At 32.7% G+C, this 12,737-nt stretch overlaps 2 protein-coding genes across 2 annotated transcripts; both read right to left on the reverse strand.

Moving 5' to 3' along the window:
- Nucleotides 1–1,869: 1,869 nt before the first annotated feature.
- On the reverse strand, nucleotides 1,870–4,500 carry LOC139482990 (uncharacterized). The gene is made up of 2 exons (XM_071267021.1): nucleotides 3,642–4,500; nucleotides 1,870–1,922 (listed from the first exon to the last, which is right to left on the reverse strand). Exons 1-2 carry the CDS (start codon nucleotides 4,498–4,500, stop codon nucleotides 1,870–1,872), a joined length of 912 nt encoding a protein of 303 aa, XP_071123122.1.
- Nucleotides 4,501–6,378: 1,878 nt separating this feature from the next.
- LOC139482992 (uncharacterized) lies at nucleotides 6,379–8,862 on the reverse strand. The gene has a single exon (XM_071267022.1). The coding sequence runs from the start codon at nucleotides 8,860–8,862 to the stop codon at nucleotides 6,379–6,381; it is 2,484 nt and encodes an 827-aa protein (XP_071123123.1).
- Between the last annotated feature and the right edge of the window lie 3,875 nt (nucleotides 8,863–12,737).

The raw sequence follows: 12,737 nt of genomic DNA on the forward strand, positions 1-12,737 counted from the left end.
GTAGGAATTAAACAAGGATCTCTGATACAATACACGAAGTATTTATTTTTTGTGTACAGAAATGATCATCAGTCTACTCATCTCTTCAGTATAATTGCAGGATGCTAATCTATTTTTAGAAGCATACAATCACTGTAAATAAATATATGTATATCTCTTTATACAGATGTACAATGTACTGTACGGGTTAACAGTGACAATACCCCGTGGTTTGACGTTTCTAGCGGTGTGAAACAGGGCTGTATATTGTCTCCCACGTTGTTTTCTATTTTCATAAACGATTTAGCCAGCAAAATCAACGATCTAAAATGTGGTTTACAGATGGACAACTCTATGCTCAGTGTTTTATTATATGCAGACGACATAATGTTGCTGGCTCCTGATGAAATTAGTTTACAGCGAATGATGGATACGGTTACCGAATGGTGTGAAAATTGGAAGTTAACTATAAATGGTGATAAGACAAAAGTTGTCCATTTCAGACCTTCTACAATGACAATCTCACGAAGTACATTTTCTTGTGGTGGTCAATCGATACAGTTCACAGACTCGTACAAATATCTAGGTGTGTGGCTTGATGAGCATATAACGTTTCAAAAGAATGCAAATAAGCTCGCAAAGTCAGCTAGTCGAGCTCTTGGAGCGGTATATGGAAAAGTGATATCAGCCGGTGGTGTGACCCACAGTGTATTTAGCAAACTTTATTCAACTATGGTAGAGCCTATACTCCTCTACGGAAGTGGAATTTGGGGCTTTAAAAACTTTAGCCAAATCTCGACCGTGAAAAATAAAGCATGTAAACTCTTCTTGGGTGTAGGAAAACACACTTCGAATATAGCGACGCGCGAAGATATGGGCTGGACCTCGACCAAGACTAAACTAAAAAAATCGTGTGTACGCTTACTATGTAAACGTTATAGACTTGATGAGAATCGTCTCCTAAGTAAGATTTGGAGATGGTCATCCAGAAGAAGAAAAGGTTGGACTTTTGAGGTGAATAAAATTGTGGACAAGGTGGATAGTAATATTGTTGTACAGGACATTGGCGTTTCTGTGAACAATGCAATGCAAGTGGTCCATAAAAAACTCATCAACTTGGACAATGTAGAATGGCGAAATGAACTTTTAAATGATAAAGGCAACCAAGTAAATGGAAACAAACTTCGTACCTATCGACTTTATAAAGACAATGTTAATGTTGAAACATATACCAGAATAAACATTCCAAAATATCAGAGACGATGCATGGCAATGTTTCGCGCTGGCTCGTTGCCGCTAGCCCTGGAGACCGGGCGTTAATCCAGGCCGCCTACTCCGCTTGAACATAGACTTTGTAGATACTGTGAACTAGATGAAATAGAAACAGAAAAACATTTTCTAATGACATGTCCATTATATTCAGATTTGAGATATGACTTTTTACTCGAATGCGTTAAATATATTGAAAATTTTAACAGTATGAGTTTAAATGATCAATTTGTTAATATCATGAACTGCGAAGAAATACAGCATTATTTTTGTAAGAGTCTGCATAAATTCTTTTTACGTCGAAAACTTTTCACTTTTAACTAGTGTTAAAACAAGATTAAGGTTAACCTGATTTTTTCTTTAATTTTAATTTATAACTTTATACTGAAGTATTTTTATTTAATGGATTGCAATTTTATTAACTGTGATAGATCTAGTAGTAACATTATTTTACTTTATTTTTATTCATTACTTTTTAATCGCAAGTTTATTTTTATAACGTATTTGTAAATTAGTGTTAATACAGATTTTTATAAGAATTTTTATAAGAATTTAGTGTAAATATAGAGTTTTAAAAGTGTCTCATAAGTCAATTTTATGGCTGGGTATTGATTGAATGTTTTATGTGATGATATGTATATTGTGTACTTTATTATGACAATCAATATGTGACACTATAATAAAATAAATTTATCTTTATCTTTATCTATATGTCTGCCTGTGTGTAGTGACAACTGCAAATTATACCTATATATATATATATATATATATAATGTCTAAAAATAGCAACAATCAACATTCAATCTAATTAAGCGTGAATCAGTTTGTGAAAATAAACTGATACAGTTACTGAATTAAAATTATATAAATGTCTAAGAATATAACTAAAACACACTAATTGATACATTAAAAAGTTCTATTAGATGTTAAATAGAAATACGCAATATTTCGCTAAACAAATTAGCTTCATCAGGCGTGTGCATCTCTCAAGGTGAAATCGGATGCATGACAGAAAAATATTTTTGTAGCTTAATCTATACAAGATTTGAGGGATGGGTGTAACATATTAATTCGGTCATAAAATATGTTTGTAGCTACAACTACATGAAGTTGGAATAAAAGTTTAACACATTTATAGATGTTCGATTAATTGTATGAATTTTTATAAATTAATTTGTATGATTTCAAGATAACTATGGTTTTGATTTGCTTTGAAATCTTTTTTCGTCTCTCTCATTGAGTCCATCAGGTTCAAGAGTTCGTAACTGGTGCATCCAAAATCTCTCTCTTTTTTGTCTTCCTTGTGTATCCCAATTTTGATTTTTCTCAATGATTTGAAATGTGATGTTTTCAAAATCATGTCCTGCTCTTAAAAGGTGTCTTGTAATTGGGCAGTTCCTTTTTTTTTGTATAAAATGACCGATGGTTATTTAGTCGGATGTTAAATGGGGTTTCTGTTTCACCAACATATTGTAATTTGCAAGTTCCACACGTTAGAACATAAATGCAATTTTGCGTTTTGCAATTTGATGTTATAAATATGTTGTAATTTTTCTTTGTGACTGTGCTGATGAACTGGGTTTCTATATTGGCGACTTTGCAGCACTTACAATTGCCCCTTCCGCATTGTTTATAACCTCCGATTGTTGATATCTCCCGTTTAGATACTTTGGATGATACTAGAATATCTTTGAGGTTTTTTGGTCTGCGGTAAGCCATAACGGGAGGTGATGGAAAAATCTCGCTTAAGGAAGGATCATTTTCAATAAGACGCCAGTGTTTGTGGACAATTGATGAAATATTTGTCAGATGAGGATGAAAGCTAACAACAAACGGGATTTTATTTGTCTGGGCCGTCTTTTCTTTGTATTCAAGTAGGTTTGTTCGTTCTTTTTCGTTTGCTTTTCCGAAAGCTTCTGAAATACTTTTGTTCTTATAACCTCTTGATTTGAGTTGCTGTCTGAGTTGCCCTAAACGATGGTTTAACTTTGATTCCGATGAACAAATCCGTTTTAACCTGATGGCTTGGCTGTACGGAATGCTCCGGGAGCAGTGTTTCGGGTGACAACTCTTCGGAGAGAGAAATTGGTGTTTATCAGTTTTTTTGGTGTGAAGGTCTGTTGTCATGACTCCGTTTTCTAAAGTTATGGTGGTGTCGAGAAACGCAATTTTCTCATTTGAAACTTCAGATGTGAACTTGATCGATTGATGAAAGTTGTTACAGAAATCGAGAAATTCTTGCAGGCGTTCTGCAGTTTCGTTCCATTTGATGTCGATGTCATCAATATAACGGAGCCAAGACAAGGGTTTGTATGGTACATTCGAAAGGATGCGTTCTTCGAGACTCCCCATGAAAATGTTGGCAAAAGAAGGTGCCATTTTGGTTCCCATACTGGTACCGTCAACCTGCAAGTAGTGCTGGTCGTTGAATACAAAATTGTTGTTTTCAAGCACTAGTCTCAGCAACTGAACCAGACAGTCTGTTGGGGGATGTTTATCCTTACGATTGTTCCATACCTGTTCACAAGCGACTATTCCTTCATTTTTGGGAATATTTGTGTACAAAGAAGACACATCCATCGATACCAAAATTGTGTTGTTTGGTAAGGGGTTTAATGAATCCATTTTCTTCAAATAATCTGTAGTATCTTGAATGTAAGATGGCATTGTTCTAACATGTGGTCTGAGATGGTAATCCACGAATTCAGATATTTTTTCGGTTGGATGGCCATTTGCAGATACTATCGGTCTTCCCGGAATCCCTTCTTTATGGAGTTTTGGGAGCAAGTAAAATCGACCGGCTGTGCAGGTTTCATCAGGTCGTAGATAGTCGTACGTGTCGTCATCAATATGTTTTTTGCTGTTCATGTCTGAAAGGACCTCATTAATTTGTTTACTTATTTCTTTTGTAGGATCACTTTCTAAACGTTTGTAAAATTTTGTATTTGAAAGCTGACGATTCCCTTCTTCAATGTAGTCGGTTTTGTTGATCACTACAACTGCACTTCCTTTGTCTGCTTGTTTAATAACAATATCATCACGGCTTTTTAAATTATTTATGGCCTGGCTTTCTTGTTCAGAGAGATTCCTTAAACGTTTGCCACTGACTGATGATTTTACTTCAGTTTTAATTGATGATATAAAGGTTTCTAAATTGTCGTTCTTACTCCTTGGTGGATTCCATTCGCTTTTCTTTTTAAATCTTGGGATGCACTTGTCCTCTTTATCACTCTCATATTCCGAATCATTCATTCCGGCTTCTTGTAAGGTTTTTTGTGTTGCCTATTAAAATGTTCTTTTAGGCGAAGGCGTCTAGCAAATTGATCCACATCTGTCTCCAGTTGTAGGCTGTTAATGTTTGCTGGTATAGGACAGAAGTTAAGACCTCTACTTAATAATTTTTCTTCGGAGTTGGTTAATTCTGTTGACGATAGATTAACAACTAAATTATTCTCCGCAGGTCGTGTCCGTTTTTTAAAACGTCTTTTTCTTGGTTGTTTTAACTTACTCTCTTTTAAAATATTATTTGTATCAAAATTTGAAAATTGTTTAAGACCATCTCTGGCAAATTTATTTTGTTGCTTGGTTTTGTAATTTTGACTTTCTATTCTTTCAATATCGGATAATCTTTTCTTGATTAAATCCATGTCTCCGTTAGTAATGGACATTGGTGGTGTAGAAATCATTTCATTTATTCCAGAGTTGATTTGTTTATATGAATAGATAGAAAAGGAGAGTAAAAGTTGGAGAAGCCGAAAAGAACAATTGAATAAAGTTTCGTCCCAACGTTTCAGAAATCTGAAGGACTTTACACCCGGTGTTTGTGGTGTCAATTTAATATTTAACCCGTTTGGTATTTTGTTGTTATAAATATATGATTTAATGTTTGAAACATGATGTTCAACTTGTATTTTCTGTTTTGTTAAACTTCGTAGTTTGTTAAAATAAGTTCTTTGTTCCATGATCTTAACAGGAAATAGATATGAAAGGATTACACACAAAAATATGTGTAATGCGTGTTGCCTGCGAGAATAATATATAATGTCTAAAAATAGCAACAATCAACATTCAATCTAATTAAGCGTGGATCAGTTTGTGAAAATAAACTGATACAGTTACTGAATTAAAATTATATAAATGTCTAAGAATATAACTAAAACACACTAATTGATACATTAAAAAGTTCTATTAGATGTTAAATAGAAATACGCAATATTTCGCTAAACAAATTAGCTTCATCAGGCGTGTGCATCTCTCAAGGTGAAATCGGATGCATGACAGAAAAATATTTTTGTAGCTTAATCTATACAAGATTTGAGGGATGGGTGTAATCCCTTTTTTCAAGAATTTATTAACTTCCATTGTAATCAAATTGTTTTCTTGTTCATTAAAAACTATTGGAGATGGTCTAAAATTTTGTTTTGAACCTATTCAAACACAAACATTAAGTGATAGCTTATTGGAAAACAAATAATAACATTTATTATGTTTTTGTTATAAATGTATATTCATGTACATATATATAGTTGGAATAATAGAATAGTACATAATTAGAATTTTTATTAGTATCCAGAATTGCCTACACATACATCCTGGTGTGAATGATCTAAAATGTAGAACTCTAAAGTCTCGTGGAAGCCTCTAAGTCATCTATTGTTCAATAAAATTTCCAAATTAATCGAAACTTGTTGAAGATTGATTATAATTTTATTGAGCAATAGATGATAAATGTTATCAATTTCAAAATTATCATATCTTTATGCAAAATAATATCTCCAATACATAAATTAACAGATGGGTCAAATTGGTTGGCTTTCAAGACATTAAATTCTCCACATCTCATAAAGCCATAAAAACCTACAGTACATACTGCCCTAAGTCATCTATTGCTCAATAAAATTATAATCAATCTTCAACAAGTTTCGATTAATTTGGAAATTTTATTGAACAATAGATGACTTAGAGGCTTCCACGAGACTTTAGAGTTCTACATTTTAGATCATTCACACCAGGATGTATGTGTAGGCTATTCTGGATACTAATAAAAATTCTAATTATGTACTATTCTATTATTCCAACTATATATATGTACATGAATATACATTTATAACAAAAACATAATAAATGTTATTATTTGTTTTCCAATAAGCTATCACTTAATGTTTGTGTTTGAATAGGTTTAAAATAAAATTTGTAAAAAGTTTGTGCTGAGCTCCAACCGGCTGTTTTCAGTATATTGTTTAATGGAATCCCATGTGCTGCAGCGCTAGACGATGAAGCTGATCGACAGCTATGTGTCCCATACACTTTTATATCAATTCCTGCTTTTCCTAATAAATGTTTTATCCAACGTGATATTGTACTTTTTGTTACAGTTTTAAAAGGTTTAACACATGAAATGAAAAGGGATTTTTCCTGTCCCCTGAGTTTTGAAGTTCTTTTCAAATATTCTTCCATTGCTACAATAACACATAGTTTATTATCATCATGTCTATTAAATTCCAATGGTCCAATGTGCTTCCCTGGTTTGGATTGTTTAACTAAGTCTACTATGTACACTTTCATGTTGTCATTAGAAATAGTAATATTATTCAGTTTTATCAAATGAACAGTTTGACAGCGTTGCGCACTAAGCAGCATAAGCAATAATGCTAGCTTTTGTGATAGTTGTAATAATGTTAATTCCTCATTTGCAGGTAATGTTTTCAAATAATCTAAAACTATATTTACATCCCATGTTTCTGTATATTTGGGAAGAGACGGTCTAGCATTGAAAATTCCCCTCATATATCGAGTTACTAGTTTATGTTTCCCAATGTCTATCCCACTTGTCACAGAACAAATTGAAGATATTGCTGATTTAGCAGTGTTGATTGCACTGTAACTTAATCCACTATCATAAAGTGATGATAAGAAGGACAGCACAGTGTTTATAGATGGATCAAGTGGATCAGTTTGTCTTTTATTTGAAAAACACATCCATCTTTTGAAATAAGTCCCATATTGTTTTCCTGTGGATTGCCTCCAAGATTGTAAAATGATGTCGGCAGTGAGTGTTGAAAGTCCTTTATTTTCCAAGCTTTCCCGGACAAGATAAAAACTCCCAGGCGGAGGTTTGAAATTGGATGAATTCGTTTCAGATCCTGTGGTAGAAAGAGACTGTTTTTTCGGCAGGATGTATGATTGTTGACTGATCTGATGTAATAATTGCGGAAACCATATTTGTGTTGGCCAAAGTGGTGCTATCAATACTACTTTGTCTAACTTGTCCTTGATGATTTTCTGAAGCACCTGTCCTATGACACTGAAAGGAGGAAAGATATAATAAAAATTATTATTAGTCCACTTTATAGTAAAAGCATCAATTGCTATTGCATGTGGGTCTGGCTTATATGAAACATACTGAGTTGTCCTATTATTAAGCCTACTAGCGAATAAATCTATATGCATTGTCCCTACAGTACTCTGTAATTTTTCAAATAATTCTGTTTTTAATGTCCATTCCATGTCGTCATTTAATTTTCTAGATAGTTTATCGGCTTCTATATTTAGCTTTCCAGCTATATGTGCCACACTAATCCATAATTTTCGTTCTAAACACCAGAACCATATTTCTTTTGCTAGAATATGTAAATTTGTAATTTTTCCTCCAAAATTTTCAATATAAGAAATAGCTACTGTATTATCTAAGTTCATTCGAATATGTTTTTGTGAAATATTCCCAGCCAATGATTGTAAAGTTAAGAAAGCTGCCTTTAATTCTAAAACATTAATATGCATTTCTCTTTCTTCTGCTGACCAAAAACCTTCTGTTTTCTTCCCAGTGGTTTTATTAATTCCACCCCAGCCAGTTTTACTTGAATCACTGAACATTATAATATCAGGATCATTTTGAATTATTGGTTTGTAACTAGAAGGAAGATTTTTTATCCACCAATTAAATATTGTTTTCACATGAATTGGTAAACAAATACTTCTATCATAATTCCCATAAAACTTTTTTAACACTTTCTCTTTATATATTTCTAAATCTTTGTAATACAATTGAGCATATAGTACACCTGGTTCACTGGCAACCATTTTTCCTATAATTGTAGCAAAACTTCGAATTGTTATTTCCTTCGAATGCAATGCATTAACACATAAATCTTGTAAATTTAAAATCCTTTCTTGTGTCAATCTAACTGTCATATTTTCAGAATTAATTATAAATCCTAAAAAAGTTATTTCTTTAGTTGGTGTAAAGACAGATTTCTTTGGGTGTACTGTAAAGCCTAAACTATCAACTAATTCCACAGTATGTTTTACATTGTTCTGACAGTCTTCATAAGAGCGTGCTATAAGTAAGCTATCGTCTATATAAGGAACATTTATATGATCCATTTTTCTCAAAAAAGAGTATACTGGTTTAAGTAATTTTGTAAAAATTCTTGGACTGGTTGATAATCCTTGTGGTAATACACAAAATTGATAAGCGATATCATTCCACATAAATTTTAAATATTTGCAGTCCTGTTCATGAACTGGTACACTAAAATAACTGTCTTTTAAATCAATCGATGCAAAATGATCATTTTGTTGTATGTTTGTTAAAGCTCGTACCAATGTTTCCATTTTGAAATGAATTTTTGACACACTTTCATTGAAGTTTTTCAAGTTCAAAATCATTCGAATTGTATTGTCTTTCTTAGGGCGAATAAATATATTTGAAAAATATTCCTCTTTTTCTGTTTTCATTACCACCCTAATAATCCCTTTTTTCTATATATATATATATATAAATATGGATCAAAAGACGAAAAATTGAAGAAAAAGAAAATAATAATAATACAGAGAAAAAAAAATATAAATAAATAAATGAATAATTAGAAAACAGAAACACAAAAAAATTAAATACAAAATTAAAAAAAAGAAAAAAAAGAAAAAAAAAGGGGGGGGGGGAGAATTTTACTTAGATAAATGATGCGTGTGCGATCATGGTTTGCTATCTAGACAATTTAAAATCTTTCCGAACTTTTAATAAACTCAGACATTTTTGAAAATGGTTTGGTTTTGCTCTAGAGAAAGAAGACAACTACCCGAGGTTAGTAGTTATATGTTAATTTTACAATCTTTTGGAAGCCAGCGCAGACTTTCAAATATTTTATTTCGTATGTCTGAATATAATATACATTTAAAAAAGAAATAATAGGAATCTTCACGATTAACACCACAGCGGCAAGAAGGGTCAGAAATAATATTGACCCTATATAGATCATAGTTTAAGGATGATGCAAAACATCGAAGTTGGGTGAGAATTATATTTAATTTTTCATTTCCAAATTCATATTGCTTCGGTACAAGTATATTACTCTGAGGATAACGGTTTTTTTAGTTCAGTTTTAAATTTATTAATTGATTCCACATCACGAGTTGAATCATCAAGATTATTCCTAAGACGTATGGTTGATGGAATAAAAGAATCATTAGTTAATGCTAGTCTGCAGAATGGAATAATGATGTCATTTCCATTGCGGAGAGGATAGACCGTCATACTTTGTATTTTTTGGGGAATTAAATTTGACAAATATTCTGGAACATTATTATTTTGAATATTATAAAACATTTGAATTTTTCTTTTCTCTCTTCTTTCAGCTAATGTTTCCCATCCAAGTTCTTAATAAATAACCCTTGAGCTTGTGAATATAGGTAACCCCGTAACTATCCTAGCAGCTTGGAGCTGTAATTGCTCCAGTTTATTGACATAACCTACCCCAATATTATCCCAAACCTCACTTGCATACTCAAATAAAGGTCTTATAAAAACTAAATAGAGTTTTTCTAAATTTTTCCTGCTCAGTTTATATTTCAACTTCCTTAGCATCTATAATACTAAAATTACGAGGTCCAATTTGTCAGCCGTCATCACGTAAAAACGACGAATCACAGAATTCAACTTAATATATAACTAATATAGTACAAAGTTGTAGATTAAAAATTACACCACTCCAGGCCCTTTTGTTTTCCACGTAATCAATATTGCCAATAATTAAGAAGTTCCGGGTCGAGTCCGATACCGATACCAATAGTATATTCACCTGTTACCTATTACCTTATCTGTACGTTCCGCATCTGACAGGCGCACCACCAAACGGTGTATTCAGGATTAATATGCTATACACCTTCTGCAGAAAGGAAAAAAAATGCCCAGCAAAAACCAAAACAGATTTTATCTTTCTTTAACATAAAATGCATTTAACTTTTATATATCTAGTGGATGCTAGGCATTAAACTTTCCAAACAGCACAGGTAAGTCTGTACACAGAGTAGTTTTTAAGGTGAAAATACGGCCATATTTGTCCATCTGTTATGTAGTCCGAGATTACTCTGACGTCCAACGGCTGTTTTGCCAGACAAGCTGGGGCCGTGGGACGTCAGAGCTCGTCCCATATCAAAAAGTGGATATTTGCCCACCCAAAATAGATGCGCTGCTTCGTCGATTCTGGTGCCGACTGACGGCCTTGGAATTATATAAATCGGGCATCAATCTGTTCATTTTTCATTTATCTTTTCATTTATGTAAGTTTCACCCACCTGCCAACCTTTATTTTTCCATATTTTAACAGTTTTCACAGAGACCCATCCATTTCTGCATTTTGCCTTTCATTTTCAAAGATTATCACGTGACCACGAGAAAACAGTGATGATTTATGCAAATGACCATAATGTAACACCTCGTTCATTTACGATGCAAGTTATCTAAATGTCTGAGAGCTTCCGATTGTTCTCGTGGTCGGAACTAAATGCTTAATACCGATCTCCTGTAAAGGAGGTGAAAAATCGTGGTTGGCTACTAAATGTTAAACATCGATCTCCTACAAAATTTGCATATTTGAGTATCGAGGCCACGAACTCTCTCGTAACTTGACGTCCATTTGGTAAGGGGAAACTTACATAAATGAAAAGATAAATGAAAAATGAACAGATTGATGCCCGATTTATATAATTCCAAGGCCGTCAGTCGGCACCAGAAGCGACGAAGCAGCGCATCTATTTTTGGTGGGCAAATATCCACTTTTTGATATGGGACGAGCTCTGACGTGCCACGGCCCCAGCTTGTCTGGCAAAACAGCCGTTGGACGTCAGAGTAATCTCGGACTATCTGTTATGATGAACCTTAACGAAGAAATGTCGAAATGTTCAGAACTTAATTTAATCTGTTTTTGGGTAAGATGGTGCAAGCATACGATTTTTATTGCGTCTTACACTTTGAGAAGCGAATAATCTTTAGCTACTTTATTTAAAAATTGTGTAAAAACGTTAATTATGAGCTATAAGGTCAAGTGGCTCAAGCATTTTACTGAGGAAGTTTTAAAAAAATGCAAAGAAATATTTTAACAGTGGGTCAGATTTCATTAGTCTTTACTATCTATAGATTAACAACTTTTGGTTATATTTATAATTTAGAATCATCATTGAAGGTGGAGCGCGATTGCAGAGTTAATTAATTATATTGATGTGCCATTTGTATGCAAGAGTGACATTCCGTTGTATTATGTGCCAATTCGAAAAAAGTTATGCGAGTATTGTCTCCCTTTAACAGGTTCATTATTTTATAATTAAGTTTAGGTTTCTGATATAAATTTGAATAGTTACAAAATGTATCTATTCAATATATTTCAGTTTTTGTTATTGGTGTATCAAAAACATTGATGTACGAATATAATTTTATAAATTTGAAACGTTTAAAATGATTACATTTTTAATTGTAGCTTATTTAACGTTAAAACAACTTTCCACTATAAACAAATGTTACTTTATACAAATATAAGGACCTTGTTAGCTAAATCTACAAATTTTATTAGATATTATGAATTTTTATTACAATAGATTAATATGCTACATTTAGGAAGAAAACCCGATTGATACTCATAAATTAATTTAAATCTTTGTAGGTGGTTGTAAACATATTTATATACAACACGTTCCATGACTTTGCCTATGCAACTTATGAGTGATATAGGTCTATAATTGGAAGATAATGAACTATCCCCCTTTTTAAATAAGGCTATAACATTTGCAATTTTCCAGCTGGATGGATATTTGCACTGCTGCAAGGATTTATTAAATAGAATACATAATGGAATTGCAATTTTTCGGGACAAATTTTAAGCATCTTATGACTAATGACATCCTGGCCTGACGCTTTTTTTTTTTAGGATTTATAGTTTTTATGATGTCAACAATTTCACTAGTACTAATCACTATATCATTCAATATATTGTTAGTTTTTTTTGTCGAAATCGGGTAATTGAGCATCAACATCTGCTAGCGATGAAATGAAACAAAAATAATTATTTAGAATGTCGCATTTCCCGTCGTCTCTATCGGCGAACTCCTCGAAACGATCATCATTAAGAATATTTTTTAATGGGGGTATGTTATTAGATCCTCTATTGAACAGGGTAGATGGAACAATATAGTTAGAAACAATAGAATTTGTCTTCTAT

The sequence above is a fragment of the Mytilus edulis genome, chromosome 7 (genome assembly GCF_963676685.1).
Source record: "Mytilus edulis chromosome 7, xbMytEdul2.2, whole genome shotgun sequence".
Lineage (NCBI taxonomy): Eukaryota > Metazoa > Mollusca > Bivalvia > Mytilida > Mytilidae > Mytilus > Mytilus edulis.

Bases quoted from the DNA above. Each gene is read 5' to 3' on its own strand.
- LOC139482990 (XM_071267021.1), bottom strand. From the start codon at position 4,500: ATGAATGATTCGGAATATGAGAGTGATAAAGAGGACAAGTGCATCCCA. The intron at 1,923-3,641 runs GTATGGGAACCA...ATTTTATTATAG, and splicing joins CTTGCAGGTTGACGGTACCA to TGTCACATATTGATTGTCAT.
- LOC139482992 (XM_071267022.1), bottom strand. From the start codon at position 8,862: ATGGAAACATTGGTACGAGCTTTAACAAACATACAACAAAATGATCAT.